Genomic DNA, 25,351 nt, shown 5'->3' on the forward strand with positions numbered 1-25,351 from the left:
ACCTTCTTTGTTTAACTTTTCTGTGCCTGTGACTTTCTTCCATTGTGAAGTCTGTTTCCTGTAAGATTGTTGTTTCTGGTTATTAATAACCTTTAAGTGCCCTCCCCTTTGGAAAATAGCAGTAGTATTTTTCATAATTGAATAATTTCTTCAGTAATTAAATTTGAGTGAAGGCAACATGTACCCAATGAGCAATCCTCCTGACCTTACACATATCACTATGTTGCTATCAAAGTTATACTTTGCTTCTTGCAGAAATCAATTACCTTTATTTGCAGAATAGAATTCAGAAATTAATTTTCATTTGAGAAAGAATTGTAGAGCATGTGAGTTAAACAGCTTGTCAGTAGCTAACTCTGAGCTTCAGTCAAGCCTGCGAAGAGGTGGATTTTGGAATAACAGCATCGCTCGTGGAGTTGTGAAATGCTTGTTGAATACCCACGGGGCACCAGACCCCAAGCTAGTTGCCCAGGACACACAAGAGAACAAATCACAGTCTCTCCCCTTCACTCCACCCTCTGGTGGGGGAGACAGCCAGTTACACAACTGTGTAAATGCTGGTGTGGGAAGGGCCGGTTCACCTGGCCTGACAGGGTCCATGAGGCTGTGGAGAGGAAGTGGCATCTGACCTGATGTGGGGTCTTAAATGTGTTGACTGCGAAGAGGAGACAGAGACAGCAGGTGCAGAGGCGCAAAGCAGTGCCTACAAGTTTGGGACCTCAGTTGTCCGAGTAAATATTCCTCCTAAATCTTCCTGCCCTTCAGTGATGGAGATGTCCTGGTGTGTCTTCAGGGTGTGGACCCTGCAGTGCGTCTCGGGGCAGATCTTACTTTCTGTCCGCCTGTGATCACTGTGGGGAGCACGCCTGCTTGGGGGTCAGGGCCCCGGCGCCAGCAGGCAGCCACACCTGTGCTTCCTCCCCCGCCAGGAAAGGGCCCCCATCTTGTCGGCAGTGGCGGAATTCGACTCCCAAGTCTTGTTCTTTCAGCTCTCCTACAGTCTCGTCCTCTCAGGCCTTAAGTCTGGTTTTAAAAAGCGCAGTTGTTTAACTTGGGCCTGAAGCCCCAGGTCATCCTGACTTTCCTCCTCATCCTGCATTCTGTGCTGTGACAAGTACATCAAGTGTTGATAAAGTGTAGACTGATAAAGCACAGAGACACTCAAGTTCTTATGAGCAGTTCTTCTCTATCTTTAAACCATGGTATTGGTGTGTCAGGTCTTTTTGAGTTTGTTTTTTTAGTCTGTTAGCATAAAGCATCAGAAAAAAACTCTTCCATTTAGCCCAGAGATTATAGTGTATCATTCTCTTTGAACAGTTCTGTTAATTTGTGAAAAGTCAAGAATTATAAAGGGTGGCCAAGGGTCACCTCTTAACTCATTACATCTGCAGAGACCCTCTTTTCAAACACGGTCACATTCTGAGGTCCGGGGGGGATATTTCAGGGGTCACTGTTCGACCCACTGCAGTGGGCAAAGCTATAAATGGCAAGTCACAGAAAATAGAAATGCTTAAAATAAAGAGCATGCTGATAGCTACACATTAAAGAATCGCAAGTCACACCATTGCCTTTTTCACCCATCACTGTTGGAGATGGGAAGGTTTGACAGAACTAGCAAAACCCCCGAAATCCCATGTGAGATGCTTACCCTCCGATAGCCAGAAAAGCCAGTTTTGATCGTCCTTGCTCAGGTCTACAGCGCACATGAAGCTCCTGACGGGCCTGGCGTGCAGCCCCAGCCTCTCCCCCCGCGGCCCCCTGCCTGCCTCCTCAGCGCACGGCCCCTCCCCTGCGTCAGCTCAGTGCTGCTCCTGTGACCCCAGCCCCGGCGCTCTCCCCACACCCCTGCCGCGGGGTGACGGTCTGTCCATCCCCGCTTCTTGCTGTCCTGGGCCAGGCTGACCCAAGGCCAGGCAGGCTCGGCCCGGTGAATGAGGCTGGGGTCGCGGGCAGCTTTGGGAGGGAGGCATGGCATCTGGAGCAGTGGCCACGTCCGTTCTCCAGGCCCGGGACTGACTCCATTCTTACCGTTGCCCTCTGAGGGAGGACTGGTCACTCCCCGCCTAGAGATGACGCTGTCTGGCCGAGATGTCCCACTGAAAGACGCATGAAGCCTTGACTTGTCACCGGGGAACTCCTAGGGTGAGGGGGTCCCCTCGCGGGAGGTGCTGGTCAGGCAAAGTCCAGCCAAGAGCTTTCCGATGAGCTCAAGACAGCCATGGGTTCGCCCGCTGCAGGCGCTGGAGGCTCTGGGGGCCTCCGGGACCACACTCGGGAGCAGAGGGGTCCTGTCCACACGGCCCGCCTGCCCGGCTGAGCCAGGCCGGGGACTGCAGGCGGCAGGACAACTGGCCTCTGGGCCAGAGAAGCGTCCTTGCGGGCGCTGTGTCCTTGGCCCGCACTCCTGCCGGTCAGACGGCACGTGCCTAGGGTTGCCCGGTGCAGCGTGCCAGCAGAACCGGAGTGTTCTTGGGCCCGAGGGGAGCCCACCATCCCTCCTCCTGCCGAGTGCTGCCCTCTGAAGCCTGGCCCCACAGTCGTGTTTCATGGCGGCTCTGGATCTGCCTGTGCGGCCTCTGTCACGTGTCTCGAGGTGCTGTCTCCAGGCCTGCTCGGGCTTGCTGGCCTCGGGAGCTCTGGCCTGTGCTTTTCTGGTGGCAGGTGTAACAGACGGGTGCCAGCAGGTGCCCGTGGCACTGAGCTCGGCAGAGGCCACCACCCAGGCTCTGTGCTGAAATCTGTGCCATCCAGAGAAGGGCTTCACTGGAACATCCCTACGTTGCCCTTGCATTGAAGGAAATCCAGCTCTCAGCACAGACATTTAACTTCCTGGGGATCACACTGTTTTCAGGCTCTGGAGAAGCATCATTTCCAGACTCCAAGCTGAGAAGCCAAGGGGAAGTGTCCGCCCCAGCCATCAGAGGCTGGGCCCCGGCGTCCACCCCCGAGTGAGCGAGCTTGCCGGGCACAGGTGGCGGGGCGGCGTCGGCCCCGGGGACGCGGCTGGAGGGCACGCAGGTGGAGGGCACAGGCGGGCTGGGGCGGGGCCCGCGGCCGGGGGGCAGCGTGGCCGCTCGTGAGTCGCTCCGACCAGTCAGCTCTGGGGCGCTCTGGTGAGTGCCTGCCTTCTCAGCACTCACGCTTCTGTAACAGAGCGACCCGTCCAGGTGTGGTGGGAGCCCTGGGACCCGAGGACAGGACTGTGGACAGAGGGCTTCTCTTGGGGCCTCGTGGGGACGCCGGCGGCCTCTGAGGGAAGGCGGGTCGTGTGTTTCCGAGTTGGCAACGGTTTCTCTTTCTCCTCCAGAAACACGAAGACACAGAGTGTCCCTGCGTGGTGGTGTCCTGCCCACACAAGTGCAGCGTCCAGACCCTTCTGAGGAGCGAGGTGAGGGGTGTGGCTGGGCCCCTGGAGGAGCTGGGGGTCCTTCGGGTCCCCACTTCCCCCTTGACGCCGAGGCCCCGTGGTCGTCACAGATCATGGTGGTGATAGCGTAGGACGATGAAAAAACTCATGCTATTCTTGGAAATCAGATATTTCAGAAACAAGCAGTTAAAAGCTACAGAGTGGTGAATTCAGAGCAAAAATATCATTAAGAACTGAGAAAACGGGAATATTTACAGTGCAAGCAGGGGCGACCCTTTTTAGGTTTAAATCTGTAGAATAGGAATGACTCTATGAGCGTCTCAGGAAAATCAGCTAACTGAGAGATGTTCATGAGCCGTTTCGGCCACACAGGCTGTGCGGGGTCTGCCCTGGGGTGAGAGGGTGGCGGGTGGCGGGCGGTGGGGAGGTGCCCGGACGGCGGACTGGCGAACCTGGACTGTCCCTGAGGCAGGTGGACTCCGCAGTCGCCTTGTCTGACCAGGGTATATCTAGCTGCTGTTCTGGGAGCCGTGGGGGCGCCCATGGGCTTTGGGGTGCCCGCGGCCCTGGTCCCCACGCCCAGCGCCCTCGGGCCTCGGTGCTCTGGCCTGAGGAACCTGCTCACTTCAGCCCTTCTCAGCCGCCTGGGATTTGACACCTGGACACTGCAGGGGCAGGGAGGTCAGCCTCTCCCGTCCCTGAGGCCAGGGACACGGGCGCAGGAGGACCCCAGAGCCCCTCTCACCGAGGTGCCCCGTCCCGGACGTCCCTGCTGGGCAGGGGCCGGTCTCGCCGGGTGTGACGGTGGTCCCTGGGCCCCTGGCCATGCCTCAGAGAACAGCGAGGGCCCTGTCTCCACGGCTGGGGAGTCCCTCTGTTAAAGTGAACCTACGAAGAGGCTGCTGTGGAAATAACTTCCAGGGTTCCATATACTTTCCTCAGTGTTGACTCACGCAGGGCTATCTATATTAGGAACAAAATTGTCTCCATTTGCCTTTAAGTTATCTTTATTTTTAAAAATCTTTAAAGCTGCATTCATCTCGGGTTTCTGGTGAAGGGTACCATTTTATGGATGGTTCTTGCTCTAGCCCCGAGCTCCCCTAAATTCTGTAGGGCTCTGAGACTAATGATGATGAAGCCAATTTAGGGGAAGTACCATCCTGAGCTTATAGGTGTAGAAAATAGCGCTAAACTCGATATGTCCCCAATTTTAACATTAGACGTGTTCGCTGGTTGGATTTACAACTGTACTGATGGCAGTGAAAGAAAACGTTTTGCGATTTTCACACTGACGTCCCTGCACACACGGCTGCCTGCTGAATTTCTGTACCTGCCACCTGCCACATGCCTCCTGGCTGCTTCCTGCAGGAGCAGCCACCACCACCCCGCCCCGGCCCGGACCTTCTTCCGGGGTGGCCTTGGCAACGGGCAGGTGGGCCCCTCGGGCCTGTCCTGTAACTGGCACGGCCAGCAGTCTGGCCATGCTGTGAGCCTCTCCCTGTCGTCCTGAGTACGGACCTGGTGGGAGGGGACTTTGTCCCAGAGAGCAGAAGAGAAGGCATCGAACCCAGCTGCGCCCACCAGAGCAATGTCCTACAAGCGCTGGCTCCCGGGAGGGCGCGCTCCCGGGCCCCCCTGCACCGCGCTCACAAACCGCTCCGCTGATTCAGGGTCTGATCGTTTTCTGTAAAGATCTGTCCCTTGAGTTTCCAGTAAAGAAAGAGATCATCTTTAAAATTGTATTAGCCTAACGCAAAACGCCGTGTCTCTAAAATGCAGATGTTTCCATTTCCCCCTCTCCTGAGGGGCACCCTGAGCAGTGTGTGTTTGACAATTTGCCAACGTTGAAGCGGAGCACGGGCTTCCTCCTGGCCGGACGAGCTCCGCCCCGTCCCTCGTAGTTGTCCTCCGTGAAGTGGAGTGGAGCACATTACGATCCATGTTGTTAAGATGACTCAGGGGTCTCTGAAAAGCCACATGAATTTCTGGCCAAACTGAGGGAGGAGAGTCTTTTCAGAAGGAGAGTCCCCTCTGCAGTTGTCGTGAGCATGGGGGGCTGGGGGTGCCTGTGTGCGCTTCCCTGGAGAGAGACACCTACTTCTGTGTACTGTATACGAGGTGTGTGGCCCAGCTACATCGGAATGCTTTCTATTTTTTGTGTTTCATGCAATTTTTTTGTTTATAGTCTTTAAATGTGCTTTTCAGTTTATGTTTTTTTTTTTCCTTTCTTTTTAAAATTCTGCAGACAGCGTGTCACAAAAGTTGTTCTAAAAATAGCCGCAAATGTAAGAAATGTTACAGTAAATGTATTTCTGTATATTGGTGTATATATGTGTATACACGTGATGACGCTGTATATTTACTGGGTAGAAGTCTAGGAAGCAGGTGGTGTAAACACACCTGTAGCCGACAAGCCCCATTCGTAATAGTGGAACCCAGATGCTGCCTGTGCCCTTGATATGTTTGAACATTTTCATGCAAACGTTTGTGCCACAACTCACGTCTCTTTCCCGTTGCAGTTGAGTGCACACTTGTCAGAGTGTGTCAATGCCCCCAGCACCTGTAGTTTTAAGCGCTATGGCTGCATTTTTCAGGTCAGTATCCGACATTCGTCCTTCCCAGTCACTGACGTTCCTCCATGAGAGAAAGTTAACTGTGTTGACATTTTAACATGCGAGCTCTGGGCTTTCCGATTTGTTACGGTACTGAGTCGCCAGCTTCACACGGGCGACAAACCGTGTGCGGCAGCCGTGGGGGCCGCTTTTCAGGCCGGGGGTATCGTGAGCCTTCAGGTGGATGCCTGTGCTGAGGGGGAGTTAATGCCTCAGCAGAAGGATCCCATTCAAACCGGCAGGACCGACGTGGGGTGGGGTTTCTAGGTAGACTGCGGCACCCTGGACGTGGTTTCAGCAGCGTGTGCACCAGTGCCCCACGGTGAGGGTTGCACACGCGTGTGTCCCTAGTGTGTCCCGTGTACATGCCACACCTCCCAGATTGCCAGGCGGAGAGGAGTCTCTTCCACTGCCATGCCTGTGCCGTGAGAAATCTGTTCCTGGTTTTCTTGTTTTTTTAACATACCTGAGATTGCTGGTGGATTTGAACTAGTTTTCATTTAAACGTATATCTTGATTTTAGAACTATCAAAGGTCAGTATGTACTCCAGTTGAAGCATTTTATATTTGATTTTTATGTATTACCAATACATTATTGTGAAGTCAGAACAGGGATATTAGCATCTCAACATTTTCTTAGAAAGTGATTTTTTTTTTAACACACCTGAGATTGCTAGTGAATTTGAACTAGTTTTCATTTAAATGTATATCTTCATTTTAGAACTATCAAAGGGCAGTATATACTTCAATTAAAGCATTTTATATTTGATTTTTATGTATTATCAATACATTATTATGGAATCAGTGCAGAGTTATTGGCATCTCAGCATTTTCTTAGAAAGTAAAAAGCCTGAGAGTAAGGATGAAGATAGCTTTCCCTCTGCTTGTCTCTTAAGGAGACTGAGCCCTCACCACTGTTATGTCGTATGTACTTATATATCATTCATTCTGTGTATGTATATATATATATGTTGATATATAGCAATACTTGTATGAACATATATATATGAATATTCTATGTACAGAGTATATGTTTTGGAGATCATCAAAATGCTTTCCATGGCTTTTAAATTTTCCAGGATCAAAAACAAATTACATTCTTATACCATTTATTTTCTTAGATATGTGAAGTACTATTTCACATGCTCATTATTGACTCTGAGATGGTCTACATCTTATGTACTCTGTAGATTGTTTATGTTCTGTACGTAACTTTCTAAGTATACTTAGAATAGTTAGGGACAGTGCATTTCCTGATACTAGTATTTCACTAGTAAGTTAATATCTTAATAGATTACTTAGAATCCTACTTTGGTTACCCATTCACTAGATTATTGTAGCACCATCTAGCTACGACTTGCAGATGTCTCAACGTTTTCCGTTTATATTTTAGTGCAGAAAACTTACTAAGGAACAAAAGGGATATGTCTGAAATTTAATTTCTCAATGTTGGAGGTCTGAAGCGTAGGTAAACTGAGGGGTCAGTGAGGCACACGGCCTCGAGGCAGTGGGCGCGGAATCGCAGCGCCTCATCCTTGAGCCACGCAGTCCCTCTGGGCGCAGCCCCCTCACCTGCACACGGTAGATCAGGGGTCATTGAGCGCAGCCCTTGGAGGCTGGAGATGCCCTGTGAGCCTTCCCCGATTCAGTCCCCCCCTTCATGTCCGGTGCTGGCGTGAGGTCGTCTGAGGGTCGGAGCCTCTGACCGAGGGAGGCTGGCTGACCGCGTCTCCTCTTTGTTCTCAGGGGACAAACCAGCAGATCAAGGCCCACGAGGCCAGCTCCGCAGTGCAGCATGTCAACCTGCTGAAGGAGTGGAGCAACTCCCTGGAGAAGAAGGTACGCCCCGCCGTTCCCGGCCTCTGCTGGCTTCTTACAGTTTCTTCCTGTTGTGTGAAGAAGAAAGCCTTCTTTTTATTTAGTAATGGGTTTTGGATAAAAGAAACAGCATGAAGTGTCAAAAAAGTAAATTCTTCTCAAGCGATCTTGAGTTTATAAGTGCAGGTGTGTGGTTTTGCTAGCTTGCTTTTTGTTTTTTAGTTGCCAAGTGTGTATAAAGTGCTTTTTAAAAAACTCACATGGTGATTCTCTTAGTATTGAGTTAGAACAGGGATTGTCGCTTCCAGTGTCCACCTCCCAACCCTGTCTTTTTGTAAATAAAGCTTTATTGAAACGGGGCCACGCGCACTCACTTCCCTATTGCCCACGGCTGCTTTCAGACCAGGACGGCAGCGTTGACGCGGAGACCGTGTGGACTGCACAGCCCCCAAATACTACTCTCTGATTGCTTACAGAAAGTCTGCCAGCCCCAGTCTGGAAGGGTGCCGGTGTCACGTGTGTGGCCCTCTGAGAGACAGGAGGGAAGGACGTGTCCACATCACCAGTGTTACTGTTCTTCGTTGTCCTTTTTTGTTTCTGGACCGTGCCGGGTCTTCACTGCAGCGCACGGGCTTCCCCGCAGTATGTGGGATCTTACTTCCCCAACCAGGGATACCAGGGTTACAGTTGATTGTGGAAGTCTGGGGGGCCACACAGCCCCTCCCCAGACACACCTGCTCTCCTGGGCGTCTCCCCGAAGCCCCGCTGTGGGGTCTGCACTCCCCTCCTTATTAGCAGGCGCCTGCCCACAGAACACTCCTTCCGGGGGCAGGGGGGGGGTTCGTTATGTGGTGCTCAGATTGCCAGGCCTGCTTTCCCAAAGAAAGGATGAAAACCTCCAAGGCTTGAAAGAGAAGAAGGTTATAGATCTCCCACTGTGGCTTATGGCTTGTATACAAAAATAAGAACTTAGTTTGATATTCAGCAAACATGTGTTGAGAACATGTGATGGGAGGGCGCTGGGATGAGTTTCGGCAGCCCGGGGAGTTGATGTTTGCTTTCTAAAGGTTTGTAAAGATTTGAATATCTTGTTTTGAGTGTTAAACCCAAGCAATTTAAAATGTAAATGTGCTTGAAGGAGTGTAAAGTTTTAAATCAAAAGATGTTTATTAAATATGACATTAAATTTTTTTTAGTATAAATGCTTAAGCTGGAGATGAGAAGCTGTGAAAGGCTTTGTGTGCTGTGTGGGACAGGAAGAGCCTTCTGTTTGACCGTGAAATAGAATCTGTGTTACATGAATGATTTATAACTTTCCCATGAGCACATATTTGCTCTGAGTTCAGCGATGGTTTACCTATGAATCCTTTTTTCTCCTCTTTTTGAAGCAGGCGTTGTTTCTGCGTTTTCAAACTATGGGCATAGATCGCAGGGCTTTTGGTCTCTCACAGATACGGCTTCTCATTTATCTAAAAGGTTCTCCCTTTCCTATAAAGTGTATTGGTTTTGTTCCAGCTGTGCTGGTTACATAACTGTGGGCTGGGGGTATGCTCACCCCCTCGGTTGTTGGCGGGGCTGTCAGGAGGGCTCCCGGGATGCAGGAAGGGGAGATGGGGGTCATCCCGTCCAGGATGCAGGAAGGGGAGATGGGGGTCATCCCGTCCTGCGCCCTCCTGCCCTGCCACCTCAGCACCCTGAGGGCATCCTCTTGGCACCGTTGGGAACCCCGGGACCCGGCTTCACGGCCCACACCCCCTCCCCAGCGGCCCTCCCCCTTGCACAGCACACACCAGCCGGGGGGGGGGGGGGATTTGAAACGTCTGCTCCCGTGGCTTTGCTCAGGGGTGAGCCCCTCCCTGAGCCCACCCCCCACTAGGGACAGCCAGGCCTCTGCCCTGCGCACCCTTCCTGTGTCCGTGAGAAGCTGGCATCTCTTCTCTGGGCCCAAGAGCAAACCTGGACAACAAATGGAGATGTTTGTGTTTTCTTCAAGTGGGAATTTGTTTCTCATCATAGAACTATTCAGTTGGATCTTGAGTTATTTTGTTCATCTAGGGTAGAAAATAGAACATTTGAGTTGATTTGGAAAGACCAATTATTACATGCACAGTCCAACTTAAAAAAAAAAGAACAACAAAACTGTTTAAAGTCCGGACCTGAAAACACCCATCCTACATTTTAGGAAAGCTTAAGTCACAAGGAAGTCTTAGGGTGCCCCCGACAGGCGGGGGTGGAGGGTATGTTCGGGGAAGAGGGTCTCGGGGGGACCCTGCTCGGTCTGCTGCGTGGATACTGGGAAGCACAGCTGCCGGTGGGCTTCCCTCTGCCTGCGGCGTCACCTGGTGGGAGGATGAAAGCGGGGGTCTGCTGGCACCCAGGGGCTGGCATCCTTCATTAAAATATGTAAATAAAGGAAACTAAGTTTAAGGGCAATCCCTCTATAAAGACATCAAGAGTTTGATGTGGCGGACTCCCCTGGGGGCGCAGTGGGTGGGAATCTGCGGTCAGCGCAGGGGAAACAGGTTCAATCCCTGAGTCGGGAAGATCCCACGTGCCGCAGAGCAGCCCAGCCTGCGCGCCCTGGAGCCCGGGCTTAGCAGCACGAGAGCCACCACGGCGGGAGGCCGGAGCCCAGGAACTGTGTCCATCTCCAACGGATGGGAATGAGGGAGTGGTAACTTTAGAAAAAGCAAGGTACTGCTGCCAGCCACCCACGTCCCAGGCTGGATGCTACAGGCTGGTCCTTGCAGGAGACCAAGGACCAGTGAGACAGCATAGTTTAGGAAAGAGAGTGTGTTTGTGCTGAGTGAAACCCTAGGGGAGTTGAAATATATATTGCAGGTTTTGTATTCTTTTGTAAATATGTTTGTTATAAATAAAACAGACTGAGACAGCACCCGAAAGGTACTGCCTCCAAGCAGGACGCTGACTTTGGGCTGGTGGTTCCTCAGGGGGACGAGGTCAGGAATCCAGAAGTCACCTGAGATGCCCATGAGCTGTCGCGTGGCTGGGTGGTCCTCAGGTGCTGGCAGTATTAGGGGGCATCTCCGAGTGGAGCTGCGGTGGAACACACCGTCTTCCGGGAGGGGGGAGGGCGGTGTCGGGGGGGCCCAGCGCTTGTGGGCGGAGATGGCCTTTGGCAGAGGGAGCCCTTCCGAGGATTGAAGTGCCCTGGGGTCTCCTGCTTGGCTGGTGGGTTCTTTAACCACTGAGCCCCTAGGGCCGTCCAGAGTGCCCCTTGTGGAAGCATTGTGAGAAGACGCCTTGTAGAGTCATCCTTGAATTCCTCACCCCAGGGCTTTTAAATCTGTGTAAATTGGTTCTTGGGAGCTGATTATTTTTCAGAAAGGAACTTTGAAAATGTCAAAGGTGGGCTTGGAACTGCCCCCAGCAGGCCCTTCCTGGTCTGCCGTGGTCTCCCGGCATCCCATCCCCCCAACACCGCCATCCCCTGGCACCCCCACTTCCCCCGACACCCCCGTCCCCCGGAACCCCTATCCCCTGATGCCCCCAGCTCCCACAACACTCCTTTCCCCCGGAACCCCCATCCTCTGGCACCCCCAGTTCCCCTGATACCCTCATCCCCCAGAACCCCCATCCCCTGGTGCCCCCAGTTCCCCCGACACCCCCGTCCCCCGGAACCCCCACCCCCTGGCAATCCCAACACCCCCGTCCCCCGGAACCCCCTTCCGCCACCTGCATCCCCTCTCTGTGGGGTGGCAGGCTGCCCCAAGGACTCTCTGCGGCACATGTGAGACCCTCCCCTTCCTGCTCCCTCATTCTGCTGAGAGCTTCTCATAGGGTGGTGAGTGGCCCACTGGTGGCTGTGAAATAATTTAGTGGGTTGCAACTAGCATTTTTAGAAGTAAAATAGAATAAAATAGAAAGTGCCAGGTACGTTATAATTGATTAGGACAGGTTTGGTTTTGTGATCCTGTTTTAGGAATAGGCACATGTGTTCAAGGTACGTAGCGAGGAGGTGAGGTGCAGGGAGGGGTTTCCCACTGTTTCTTCATCAGAGTGTGAAAGCCACTCTGATAAAAGATTTATTTGTTTTCAGCAAAATCTTTAGAAAGCGTCCTGCTTATTCTGAAAGGCACTCAGCTCATCTTACTTGACTCCTAGGAAAGGTTCTGAGAACTGCGGTTCGTGTCCCTGTTGAACGACAGGACCCCCTTTCCCGTGGGGAGGGGCTTGTTCCTGGAACTACTTCCAGTGAGCGGACCTGTGTTGTCAACATTTCATTACTCGTGTTAGAGTTGTTGTTAATTCTTGTTAAGATCATGGTGTTTGTTTAATTGGACACTTTCTTTTTTCAGGTTTCCTTGCTGCAGAATGAAAGTGTAGAAAAAAACAAGAGCATACAGAGTTTGCACAACCAGATATGTAGCTTCGAAATTGAAATTGAGAGACAGAAGGAAATGCTTCGAAATAATGAATCCAAAATACTGCATTTACAGGTAAGAAGTGTAAGACTGTGGCTGGGTTGGAGGGAATGTGTCCGTGTTCTCCACCAGGACTGTCGCAGGGAGACGTCCGAGCCAAAGCCCTGACCTTGGTCCACAGTGCAGCTTGTTTCTCTTGTTTGAGTGAAACTCGGGAAGTGGCCTGGGTTCGTGGGGTGCCCTGGGTTCGCAGGGTGGCCTGGGTTCACGGGGTGGCCTCGGTTCACAGGAAGGCATGGGTTTGTGGGGCGCCCTGGGTTCACGGATGACCTAGGTTCGTGGGTGACCTAGGTTCGCAGCTGGCCTGGGTTCGTGAGTGGCTTGGGTTCTCGGGGCAGCCTGGGTTCTCGGGGCAGCCTGGGTTCACGGGTGACCTAGGTTCACAGGGCAGCCTGGGTCCATGGGGCGCCTGGGTCCGCAACTGGCCTGGAAGGCTGCAGGCACCCCTCCTGCCTGTTCCTGGAGGCCCAGCCCCATCGCCTCTCTCCTGTGCCTTTGCTTCATTGTTGGTGAAATAAGACCAAAGCCTAGGTTTTTTACAATTAGCTTTTTATGAATATTATTTAAGATTTCATGTTGTTCCTGAGTAACTGTGTAGTTTCACTTCCTAAAGTGAACTGAAGCCAAACTGTCTGTTCTGAATCTTCCAATGACACAGGTACTCACATCACTTTATCTCACCATAGTGACCCAAAGGTACCTCCACCCCAAACACGGAAGCCCTCGCTGCTCTGCGAAGGGTGACGCCCAAACTCGCCCGATCAGATTGTGGCTCCTTATCTCTGTAACCCACTCGGGCTTCCATCAGGTACTTGCTGTAGGTCATCCGTCCAGACACTGTCCTCCTGTCGGCCGACTCGGGTGTGCCTTCAGGGCCATAGTTCCTGTGTGTATCACACGCTCCAGGCGAGAATCGCTCCTGTGTGGCCAGAATGGTCTTCCCGTGCTTGTGCCCAGGGTTTCCCTAAATTACCTGGAAGATAAAATATTTCTAATAGCTCAGAGTCACAGCATCTTTGAGATCATCTTGCCTCCCATCTTATTGTCGAGGTTAGTTATAGTGCTTTGAATTGCATAGGGACTTACTAAATTAATTTCATCTGTATTAAACTTGGTGGTTGTCCAGAGACAAGGAAAAGCACAATGAAACATTAGGCTATAGTAGAAAAGGTGCCAGTCACAGGTATTGAATCAAGCCAGAAAAGCGCGATGCCATGTGAAACAACATCAGGGCTCCTGCGGGAGGCCCCCCGCGTGCCGCCACTGGCCCGGAGGCGCTGGTCAGCACGCTGGGACCGAGGCCGGCGTCTTGTGAGCAGGGCCCGCGTGCGCAGGCTGGCGGAGGTGCGCGGGAGGGCCGAGGAGGTGACGTAGGGTTTGAAATGATGTTAAGCCTGTCAGCAACCGAAGGAAGGATGAGTAGGCAGGGGTTTGTTTTTCTTTAAATTTAGTTCTTATTTTAATGTAATGGTTTCCAAACTTTTTAATTGAAGTGTAGTTGATTTACAATCTTGTGTTAGCTACCGCGGCACTGCAGGCTGACTCAGTCACACACATACATGTCGTCGCTCAGCCGTGTCCCACTCTGCGACCCCATGGACTGCCGCACCCCAGGCTTCCCTGTCCTTCACCATCTCCCGGAGCTTGCTCAAACTCATGTCCATCGAGTCGGTGATGCCATCCAGCCATCTCATCCTCTGTCACCCCCGTCTCCTCCTGCCTTCAGTCTTTCCCAGCATCAGGGTCTTTTCCAATGAGTCAGCTCTTAGCAACAGGTGGCCACAGTGTTGAAGCTTCAGCTTAAGCATCAGCCCTTCCAGTGAAGGTTCAGGATTGATTTCCTTTAGGATTGACTGGTTTGATCTCCTTGCAGTCCAAGGGACTCTCAGGAGTCTTTTCCAGCACCACCATTGAAAGCATAAGTTCTTTAGCACTCAGCCTTTTTCATGGTCCAACTCTCACATCCATACATGACTACTGGAAAAACCATAGCTGTGACTAGATGCTTTTGTCAGTAAAGTGATGTGTATACATTCTGCCTTTGTCTAACTTTTTATTTTGTATTGGGGTGTAGCCAGTTAACAGTGTTGTGACAGATTCAGGTGCACAGTGAAGGGACATAGATACACGTGTACGTTCTTTTTTGTTAGCTTTCTTTTCTTTTATGATTTGTCACAGGGTGTTGCATGTCGTTCCCTGTGCTATATAGCAGGACCCTGTTTATCCATTCTACATACAGTAGTTCTCATTGGCTAACCCCAGCCCCCATCCATCCCTCCCTCAACCCCGTCGCCCTTGGCAGCCGTCGGTCTGTCTCTGTGTATGTCGGACTCTTTCTGTTTCGTAGAAGAGTTCATTTGGGTCTGGTTTTAGATTCTACATGTAAGTGATATCGTATGACATCTGTCTCTTTCTGACTTCACCTGATAATCTCTATTTTCATCTACTTTCATCGTGCCATCTGGCATCATTTCACTTTTTATGGCTGTGTAGTATTCCATTGTATGTATGAAGTGGTAGGTTCATTTATAACCAAAAAGAAAAAGAGAGAGTCCATAACGAGGTCGTGGATGCACTCCCCCACCGTTTCCACAGAGCCTGGCTCAGCCCTGCACCTCAGTCCTCACCTCAGAGCCTTCCGGCCGCCAGGGGAGGGTCCCTGGCTGGACCACAGCTCAGGACGCCGCTGGCTGGCCGCCATTGAACGTGGCCGCCTAGCCACTCTCTCTGCGGCGGGCCGGACCTTCTCCCCGCCTCCTGTCCCGACTCTGGCTCCTCCTCGGATGACAGGGTAGCTGCCCCCTCCTCCAGGAAGCCTTTCCCCAGCCGGTGCCTCGGACCACCTACTGGTGACAGGCCTGTAGCTCTCTGCATCATGTCCTTCCCGTCTGAATCCTGCGAACCGGCCTGGAAGGAGTCCACATGGAGGGCAGCGTCCTGACAGCCCCGGGCCGGGCAGGCAGAGGGGCTTAAAGGGTGGAACCGAAGAGTGTGTGTGTTTCCATCCCTGGAAGGCTGGTCTCTTGAAACTTTACTTGTGACGACGTTTCTGTTCTGTTTCCTTGCGTGCCACGCGGCACGTGGGGTCTGGGCTCCCTGACGGGTTGACCTGTGCCCCGGCACTGGGAGCGCACGGTCTTAACCGCTGCGGAAGTCCCTTTCTCCTTAAACAGTTGGATGATGCGGCGATCCCCCAGGCAGCGGGTCCCACCCTGTCCCCGGGCCCCTTGCTGAGCCCAGAACCCACCCGCGTCAGCCGGGTGACTGGCAGCGATGTAAGCGCCAGGGGCCCGAGCGCGCGACGGAGGGGCCGGCGCCCTGTGAGCAGGTCTCCTGTCGCGGGTGTGCGTACGCCGTGAGCGGTCTGTGCACGCCTCAGCTCCTGAGCCCTTTTGTCTAATAAAACCCTCACCTGCATGTAAGGTCTGTGTTTATAGAGATCCTGCGGCAGCTGGGCAGAGGCGGCTCGTCAGCCCTGAGGTGTCCGCTGCACCCTCCAGGGAAGGCGGGGCTGGGTCCTCATGCTGCCCTCACCCACAGCCTCCACCCAGCCACGGGGCTGCTCGACAACTGCGCGCTCCCCTTGCTGTGGGTGGGGCGTGTGTGTGTTCACGTTCCCCTTCCTGTAGGTGGTGTGTGTGTGTGTGTGTGTGTGTGTGTGTGTGTGTGTGTGTGCACGTGTGTTCACCTGCGGTCCTGTGTCCCCTCCTGCCCGGCGCCGCCCGCTGACTCCTCGCCCCTGGTGTGTAGTGGGGGCGTTACGGTCGCTTCTGTCCCCAGAGCGCCTCGTGGCCTCAGGCTGCTGTCCCGCGCGGTCCCCGCTGGGGGGCTCGGACGTGAGGAGCAGCTGGCCTCGGCCACCCCGGCCCGCCCCGCGCTCACCCCGGGCTCCAGCCGCCCCGCGGGCCCCCTCGGAGCCGTGCTGAGCGTCTAGGTTTCCGTCAGCGCCCTCCAGCCTCATGAGCACCCACGTCAGCCTGGGTGGTCGCTTTGTCACTTGAGCGGGTGGAGAACAGTCAGACATTCATCGTGGCTTTGAGTGTTCACACGTGTCAACAGCACTGTCCCCAGAAAAGAGACTTTGTGAGCCAGCCGTGCCTCTCGCCATGTGTGTTTAAAACGAAGTGTTCTCAGTGTGGAGAGACGTGTTCTTTAGAGAAGTCATCCTTCCTTTTTAGATGTTAGCTGATATCAGGGTTTCTTGGAAAGAAGAGGAAGATTAACACTGTACTTTTTACCCGGAAAAGTAACCCATGCTTGCATGTTTGTTCCTTCACGGCTATTAAGACCCAGCAAAGGCGCTGAAACCTCGAGGTTTAAAAATAGGGCCCCAAAAGGAGAAGTGATCTCGGCAGGCCCCCCGGGGCTCCCCCTGCTCAGCCCGCGACCTCGGGGGTGGCCCCCTCGCCCCACAGCTCCAGGGGCTAAGCCGCCCCCCTTCAGGTGCTCTGTTTCAAAAATGCAGATTGTTTTCGAGGTGAAAACCCTTCAGATCCTGGCTTCATCTACAAGTGGGCAGGCCAGACCTGCCAACTGGACCCCCCAGTTCAGCCCCAGGCCCCCCTCCAGTGACGGCTACAGGTGTGCTGGTCATGTGCTTCTGGAAAAGGGGGTTTCTGAGTGATTTAAATCAAGCCTCACTGTCGACAGCCACGTGTTTGTCAGCAGAGCTCCTCTGCCACGGAGGCACAGGGCACTGGGCACCGAGCGCATTGAGGGAGAGCCCCCCCCCACCATGGGCGCCGGCCTCTTTGCTTCACCCGGCACCATGGGCGCCGGCCTCTTTGCTTCACCCGGCGAGGACGCCCCCCTCCCCCAGGGTCCTGTCCTGCTGGGGGGAGGGGTTCTCTCTGCAGCAGGGGCAGTGCGGGAACCCAGGGGTTCTGGTGCTCCCGGCAGCTGCAGAGACAGCGGCCCCTCTGGCCCTGGAGGCTCACAGTTCCACCCCTGCTGGTCACTTGACCTTTCATGGGACAGAGGCCCTCACAGACCCAGCTAAGACGCTGGGAGAGAGGGACATGGGGGTTGTGTGCCCTGCAGTTGGGCCTAGGGCCTGGGTCCCTGAGGGCCTGTGGGCCCCTGAGGTCCTGTGGGCCTGAGCGGAGGCACCCTGTGGGGGCCGGCAGGGGTCTGCAGAGGCGCGGTGCTCACAGCAGGTCCTAACCATGTTCTGCCTTTCTGACACTTTGATTTGGAAGCGAGTCATCGACAGCCAAGCAGAGAAACTGAAGGAGCTCGACAAGGAGATCCGGCCCTTCCGGCAGAACTGGGAGGAGGCGGACAGCATGAAGAGTAGCGTGGAGTCCCTCCAGAACCGGGTGACCGAGCTGGAGAGCGTGGACAAGAGCGCGGGGCAGGCGGCGCGCAACACTGGTGAGCCCTTGGGTCCCAGGCTGGTGCTGGGACCGACTGTGCGTGAGAGCGGGGCGGGCCTGCGGGGTGACCAGCTTCCTGCGCTAGGCGCGGAGGGCAACGGCAGACGCCGGAGGAGCGGGCCTGCGGAGCTGCTCAGGAAGGCCAGGGGACAGCAGGCGGCGGGGGACCCGGCCAGCCCGGCAGCGTGGTTGATGCCTAGAAGCCACCGGGCCGTTGGAGCAGGGAGGGGGGTTGCTGAGGGAGCGTCCTAAAACCGCCTGAGCAGGATTAACCGGGAGGAGCGCGATTACGGGGATGCACGTGGGGCCGGATTAAGCCGGCCAAGGACGCGGTGCGGAGAGCGGAGCAGCTTCAATTCCGGGGGGATCGCCCCAAGCTGGGGAGCCGGGGGCGGCAGGCCGGCGCTCCGGGGTGTCCCCGCCCCGCAGGCTGAGGCTGGGGGTCTGGGGCGTGCGTCTCTGCCCCCCCGCGGGCGTGGGCGCCCCGCGGGCCGGCCTCCGTGGGTCACGTGCGCGCGCCCGCGTGTCTCCCGCCAGGCCTGCTGGAGTCGCAGCTGAGCCGGCACGACCAGATGCTGAGCGTGCACGACATCCGCCTGGCCGACATGGACCTGCGCTTCCAGGTCCTGGAGACCGCCAGCTACAACGGCGTGCTCATCTGGAAGATCCGCGACTACAAGCGGCGGAAGCAGGAGGCCGTGATGGGCAAGACGCTGTCGCTGTACAGCCAGCCCTTCTACACGGGCTACTTCGGCTACAAGATGTGCGCCAGGGTCTACCTGAACGGCGACGGCATGGGCAAGGGCACGCACCTCTCGCTCTTCTTCGTCATCATGCGCGGGGAGTACGACGCGCTGCTGCCCTGGCCCTTCAAGCAGAAGGTGACGCTCATGCTCATGGACCAGGGGTCCTCGCGGCGGCACCTGGGCGACGCCTTCAAGCCCGACCCCAACAGCAGCAGCTTCAAGAAGCCCACCGGGGAGATGAACATCGCCTCCGGCTGCCCGGTCTTCGTGGCCCAGACCGTGCTGGAGAACGGGACGTACATCAAAGACGACACCATTTTTATCAAAGTCATAGTGGATACCTCGGACCTGCCGGACCCCTGACGCGCCCCCGGGGAGGCGGATCGAGCAGAAGGCAACTCCTCCGGGGTTTGAGCCGGCCGTCTCCGCCGAGGCCCTCGCGCTCCGAGAAGGACCCTGGGGGACGCAGGAAGCGGCAGAAGGCGGCCGCGGGCCGGCGGAGGAGCCACGCGTGAGGACGCACCCAACACGTTTGTAATAGACTAGCAACACTTCACTCTGGAGAATTATTTATCCTTCGACGAGATAAATACTGCTGTCAGAGGAGGTTTCCATTTTCATTTTTAAAGATCTAGTTAATTAAGGTGGAAAACATATATGCTAAAGAAAAGAACCATGAATTTTTTTTTTTCTTCCTTAAACTTGAACACCAAAAAAAAGAACACACCACATACACTCACACACACACACACGCACACACACCTGGGGATAGCTGGACATGTCAGCATGTTAAGAAGAATTTATGAAATAATAATGCAATTCTGATATATTCATTCTAAAATTCAAGAGTGCAATCTTGTTTCAAATATAGTATATTGTCTATTTTTAAGGCCTCATCTGGTCTCTGTTTTAATAATTTGTTTGTCAGAAGACCCTGAAGTACACCTAGGTCTTTTTTGAAAGTCTCTAAATTCAGAATCATTTTTTAATTTAAAGTTCTAAGATAATTGTTACTGCAAACATTTTATTTTAAAACGTTGATAGACTGATATTTCTTGGAAGAAAATGTAAAATATCAAACACTGGTTATCACTTGTGATAGGAAAGAGAATATTCAATCTGTTGTTATTTCTCGTTAGAAATGTAAACCTTCAATATCTGTCGTAGTTAATGACACTACTTCAAAATTACTATGAAAGGAAAATTGCTCATGGATGCTGTGCATCATTTTCAGATTTATAATTGTTTTCACCCTAAAATAGGGCATTAGTTGAACTTTGGAGTTCTAAACAAAATCCTGTAGGTTTTTAAAATTCTGCCCCATGTGTTCAGACACGCTCTCTCTTGCTGACAACACCGACTTCCGTGTCCAGTGTTGGGGGGGTGGGCAGGCGATTTTGCGCTGACGGCGGCCACAGCAGAAAACGTGTTCCCCATCCAGTCATAACTGCTGCATTCGCTCCAGCCTTTGCGTAGAGATGGTGGCATCCTGTACACGTGCCTTAGATGTGACTTGCTGCTTCTCGACCCCAGCTCTGTGTTCCCCGTGATTCCAGAAGGCGATGGTTCAGCCAGACTCTCTCTTGACCACTAACTAGACCTTTGCCTGCTCTGGGGCCCTCCCACAGCCCCGTCCGCCGGGCCCCCAGGAGCCTCCGCCGCTTCGTCATCCCAGATTCCAAATCTCTCGGGCCCACGGGCGCAGGCAGGGCCGGGCAGGAGCTGCGCCTCCGTGTCCCGGGCGCGGGCGCCCCCACGCCCGCCGCGGAGCCCTCTGAGCATTCCAGAGACCGCCACCCCGGGCCGCAGAGCTGGGCCACAGGTGTCCCGGGGCCGCCCTCTGGCAGGGAGGGCAGCCCCGAGACCCGTCGTCCGGCCCGCGCCCGCCTGGGGCGCCTCTCACCCCGTTTCCCTTCTCTCAATGGTCCAACTGTGAAGAGCGGGCCTGCCCTGCGCCCCTGCTATGCACCCCGCTCCATGGGTGCTCTTATACTGATGGGTGCTACACGTGACGGGTGCTTCTTAGGCGAAACCAACGTGTGTGAGCCGCGCATCTGTGCCCGCGTCCAAAAGACGCGCCCACGGCGGGCCAGCCGGGCCGCGCGCCCCAGACTGCCTGCATCGGGCTGCCGGCGGCCGCGGGGGCGGCCAGGGGTGCCCGGCGGCCCCGCGTCTCTGGTGCTGCCGACCGCCCTGGGTGTGCCTTTGCCCCAGTGCCTGCTGGAAGCACCTCCTCTCCACCGCGTCCCCGGGCTTCCATAAGTGACCTCATGGGTTCCCAGCACCCGCCCGCACACCCGCCGGCAGTTACCACTCTGTCTTCTTCATCTCCGTGTCTTTCCCTGCCCCCCCCCCCGCCCCAACCCTGCATTGCTTTGAGCGTGGATCGGCGTCCTCGGTTCCGCCCCCGGGTCCTCACAGAGGAGGGGCTCCTGCAGTTGTTGCGGGACCACCGCTCCCTCCAAGGTGCCTGGACTCCCGGGGGAGGGGGGCCGCCCGGAGGGCCCCACCTGGCCTCCAGAGGGTGTTCCCGGGAGGCCAGAGGTGACTGATGGGGACCGCCTGCCACTTCCTCCTGCTCCACTAGAAGGACGGACAATACTGACATAAGCAGCATCTTGGTCTGTTATAAAACAGTTCTTTCCCCTGCCCTGGGTGGGGAGCCTGTTGGCAGCACCCCAGAAGCATCTGGCCGGGGAGGGGAGGGCGCTTTCCAGGAGCTCCTTCTAGTGGGAGATGCCCCTCACCCCCACCCCGGGAGCCTTGGGACCCAGCTCACTGTGCCCGGGGCAGACCCTGGGACGTGGTGGGAGCTTCAGGCCACGGTGACAGTCAGCGGGAACCCGCGGCCACGCAGGGGGGCAGCCCTCTCACACTCCATCTGATGTTGGGTGCCCTCTGGCCCCCCCCCCCACCGGGCCCTGGTGACAAGGGATGGGTGTGGGACGCGGCACGCGGGTGCATTTTTCACATTAACTCAGTGACAAGTTCCCCACAGAACAAGCCGTTCCAGGCTGTAGAGGAACCGTGGTGAGTCCCACGCAGGGTCGCCCCACCTGCGTCCCGGCCCCGTTGCCTGGTGTGGAAACAGAGTCCCGTCTGGGCCTCTGTCACAGGTTTTGTTGGCCAGGTGTATCAGTGGCACGGAGACAGCAGGGACTCCTGTGAATTGTTCAAAGGCCCGTCCCACGGGAGGGCGGCACGGTCACTGCAGGTGGACGAGGAGGGCCGCCGTCCACCCACCAGCCCTGGAGCCCCGCCGCCAGCTGAGCAGGCAGCTCCCGGCTGGGCGGCCCCCCTTGCCCTCCAGTTGCCCCCTCCATCCTTGATGTAGGCTCCACCAGGCCCTCAGGTGGCGGCGGGGGGGCCCACGTGGCCAACCTGGCTGGGAAGGGGCAGCCGGTCTCCGGACAGCTCGTCTCCCACAGGGTCCCCAGCCGCCTGGGGGCCCGCGTCCCCGTCCACCCCCCGGCACTCGGTGTCGAGGGGACTGTCTCCCGTGCCAGGCCTGGCATCCAGCCTGCAGCCCGTGGGCAGCCGGCCGAACCCTTAAACACAGCAGGCGCGGGCCTCCGAGTGTGCCCCAGGGGCACACACCTCCAGGCGCCCAGGCCCGCTGCGCCTCCGCGCCCGCGCTCGGAGGGGCGACCGTCACCCTGAGCTGGGCGCAGACCGCTCCAGTCCCGGTGTCTCCGCCCGTCCTCGAGGCGCGGGCCGGGGACCAGGAGCCTCGTGGGGCTCAGCCACCCCTCCGCCCTCCGAAACCCGCCCCTCTGCTGGTGCTGACCGCCAGGGCTGGAAAGGGCTCAGGCAGAGGTGGAAACCCCGCTTGGTAACTTCTAGTCCAGACCATCAGTGACCGGGCCGCCGAGAAGGGCTGGGGGAATCCAGGCGCTCCTTTGCTCCGTGACCTGATGTTGGGTGGGGGGGTGTCCGTCACCGTCTGCTGCTCAGCCCAAGACCATGGTTCTGCCTTCTGTTCGCAAATCTCGATAGCTCTGTTTCTTCCAAAGTAGATCATGTCCCTGCCCGAGGGTCCAGGTCGGACGGGGTCGGCTCGGGGCTGCAGCCAGCGCAGCTGGCCTGGCCGTCTCTGCTGGCGGTGGGGCGGCACTGGTTGCCCCCGGGGAGCTGGGGCGGTGGGAGTGGAGGTGTTTTCTGCTGGCCTCGAAGAGCCGGGGCGCAGGGGGTCGGCCCCATCAGCAGAGGCCCGAGCAAGTGGCCTGAAGCAGGGCTCGCATTTCATTTCTGCTGCTGCTGCTGTGTCTAGTCTGTCTGTGAACTCGCAGCTAAAGAGGTGGAGTCCAGGATGACCACCACTCCTGCAGTTAGTGGTGATCCGTTCCCAACCCGTCCCCTTAGACCAGTAAGACAACATCCACAGCAAACTCAACGACTTAATTGGTAAACACAAAAAGCTGGCATTATTTTCCAGGATTTCTATGAGAATTACCTGTAGAGTTAACAGAGTCTGTGGTCAAGAAAGTGTACATCCACGTAGACACTTTTGAGAATCGGTTCTTTCTCTGATGGCACACCTCTGCGTTCAGTTCTCTTACCCAAAACAAAGACCAAAGAAGGCCAATCTCTCGTGTGACTCTGTATTTTTAATCTGCCTGTTTTAAAAAAATTAAAAAAAAAAATTGCGTCTGTACAACCGCTCGCTGTGAGGACCCATCTTGACAGTCCAAGTGATTGTGACCAGTGATCACGTCCCGTGTTCTTCTGCTCTTCTGAGAAAAAGACACAAAAGGACCGTGTAAGTTATTGCCCAGCAATAATCATGTTGTTAACTGTGGGTCAACAACATGCCTGACTTCCTGATAGCATTATTATGTTTGATATTTTTGTTTACTGTATATCGTGTGTGGTTTTATTTGGTATTTATTTGTGTTTTGAGGTCTTGCAACGTTTTTGTGTTCCTGATGCTAATAACTGAAGTCTGTAAGAGTGTAGAATGCCCAACTTTGAAATGCTGAAACTGTCTCATTAGAGGAAAATAAACCTGACTGAGGAGTCTCGGCTTCTTTCTCAGCTCACTCACAGAGGCCCAGCACCCCGGGGCCAGCTTCCCCGGGTAGTCAGGGGGGCCCAGCCCTGGCGCAGGAAGCCCTGCTGCTCCCACGAGGCTCCCCACGAGTCAGCAGGCGTGGGGGCTGCCTTCCAGCACCCCAGGCACAGCGCGAAGGCCCCAGCTCCGCCCGCCCCTCCACCCCTGCCCCTCCACCCCTGCCCCTCCGTCACCCCACAGCCGTGTGGCCCCCCGAACCCACCCTGCGCCCTGCTGTCTCCGCGTGGCTGGCTTGTGGGGCGCTGCGGCCTCGCGGGGGTGCTTCCAGGTGAGGACTGAAGGCCTCTGCATCCCCCCCCACGCAGCATCAGTGCTGCCCCGGCGGCGGCCCGCGTCCTGTGTCCCTGCAGCGCTCCGGCGGGCTGGGGGCCACGTCCGGAGCCTGAGTCACTCCATCAGACGCTGGAGGCTGAGGGGAAGCTGTGAGGGGCCCGAACCCCGCGCCCAGAGGGCAGAGCTCAGAGACCCGGGATCTGAGGACCGGAGGGCAGCTGACCCCGGGCGGGGGTTCGGGGCTGCGGGCAGGGCCCCTGCTCCGGGCACCGCTGTTTCATCTGCTCCCAGACATTCGTGAGGCCGCACGAGACCCAGGGCAGGGGCGCGGGGGAGGGGGGGGATCCGCTCCTCAACGGGGCCCACACCCCTGGGCGGAAACACCTCGCGGCGACCTCGGCCCACTGAACGGGGTGGGCGGCCTGGACGCGGGCTCCATCATTCAGCTGCGAGTCCTCCTGCCGCGGACGGCGTGGGGGCGGGAGGGACCCTCGGCGCGGTACAGGCCCCCGACCCCCTGCCGAGTTTGGAGCCTGGTCACCTGTACTCGTCCCTCGGGTCCACTCGCTTCTCGCTGCCTGGTCGGTCCCGGGGTGGCTCCCCTGACGGACTGCCCCCCCAGACAGAGGCCACGGGGGCAGGCGACAAGGTAACCCCGCTGGAGGGGGCCCCTGACCGACCCTTGCCAGAACCCTTCCCAAGGTGGGGGGCTCAGCGACCCCCTGGGGGCAGTCTCCCGGGTGTCGTCTGCCCAGCGTCCGCAGGTGGAGAAGGGGCGGGCTGGCCAGGACTTAGGCCCTCCCGGGGCACCCCTCACACGCCCCCCGCCACCCCGGGCTGTAAGCAGGCACTGCTGCCTGGCTCTGCAGGCAGGGGAGGAAACGGGCCAGCTGACCCGCCGGCCCACAGCACTCACACCGGGCACAGCCTGCGTCCAAGCCTCCGTCTGAGCCTGCCCCCCGCCGCCATGGCTGAGCCGCCAGCCGCCCACCGGCCCCCCTGGCTGACAGGTGACCAGCTCAGCCCCTTCCAAGCCGGCGGAGACCCTGGCTCACTCCCTCCGTGCTCCCCCACGTGCACGCGGAGCCCAGCCCCCAGCACGCCCCGCCCACCTCTGCGCGCTCCTGCCTCAGGCCCTTTGCACCTGCTGTTTGCACCCAGGTGCCCCTCCTCAAGGAGGCCTGCCTCCCACCATGCCTGAGTGCTCGCACACGCCCTGCCCCTGCAGGCCTGGCGCCAAGCCAGGTGTGAATGAAGGAGCGGCCCACCGAGAGGCCCAGAGGTTGGAGGGAGGCTGCAGGCCACAGGGAGGAGTTTCCCAGGGCTCAGAAGCCCTGGGCCCGCAGGACTGAGCGGACCGCAAGGCCTGGGAGGTGCCCGGACGGCCTTGGGGGAGGGCGGCCAGCCTTCCCTCCCCTTCGTGGAGGTCTGGTGTTCCAGGCGGTTCCTGGCCTGTGACAAAGCCCCGGGAGCCCCACGGGGCAGCGGTGAGTGACAGACGCTGACAGGGGGTGTGTATGTGGCCAGGGTCGGGGGGTGGCCCTGCGCAGACACCTGAGAGAAGGGGGCCCTGCAGATGGGGGTCGTCCTCACCCCTCCCCACCCCGGACCCAGGAACCCAACCGTGCAAGCCGGAGCCTCGGG

The 25,351-nt window shown here is 56.4% G+C and overlaps 1 protein-coding gene across 2 annotated transcripts in view; it reads left to right on the forward strand.

Moving 5' to 3' along the window:
• Positions 1 to 23,380, forward strand: part of TRAF3 (TNF receptor associated factor 3) — a 117,430-nt gene extending 94,050 nt beyond the window's left edge. For both annotated transcript variants that reach the window (XM_065906255.1, XM_065906254.1), the window contains exons 7-12: positions 3,308 to 3,388; positions 5,887 to 5,961; positions 7,726 to 7,818; positions 12,117 to 12,257; positions 17,441 to 17,615; positions 18,155 to 23,380. In XM_065906255.1, the coding sequence (XP_065762327.1) occupies positions 3,308 to 3,388; positions 5,887 to 5,961; positions 7,726 to 7,818; positions 12,117 to 12,257; positions 17,441 to 17,615; positions 18,155 to 18,726 (1,137 nt within the window). In that variant the 3' untranslated portion in view covers positions 18,727 to 23,380. The remainder of the gene's footprint in view (positions 1 to 3,307; positions 3,389 to 5,886; positions 5,962 to 7,725; positions 7,819 to 12,116; positions 12,258 to 17,440; positions 17,616 to 18,154) is intronic.
• Positions 23,381 to 25,351: the final 1,971 nt, after the last annotated feature.

The sequence above is a fragment of the Muntiacus reevesi genome, chromosome 15 (assembly GCF_963930625.1).
Source record: "Muntiacus reevesi chromosome 15, mMunRee1.1, whole genome shotgun sequence".
In the NCBI taxonomy this organism is placed as follows: Eukaryota; Metazoa; Chordata; class Mammalia; order Artiodactyla; family Cervidae; genus Muntiacus; species Muntiacus reevesi.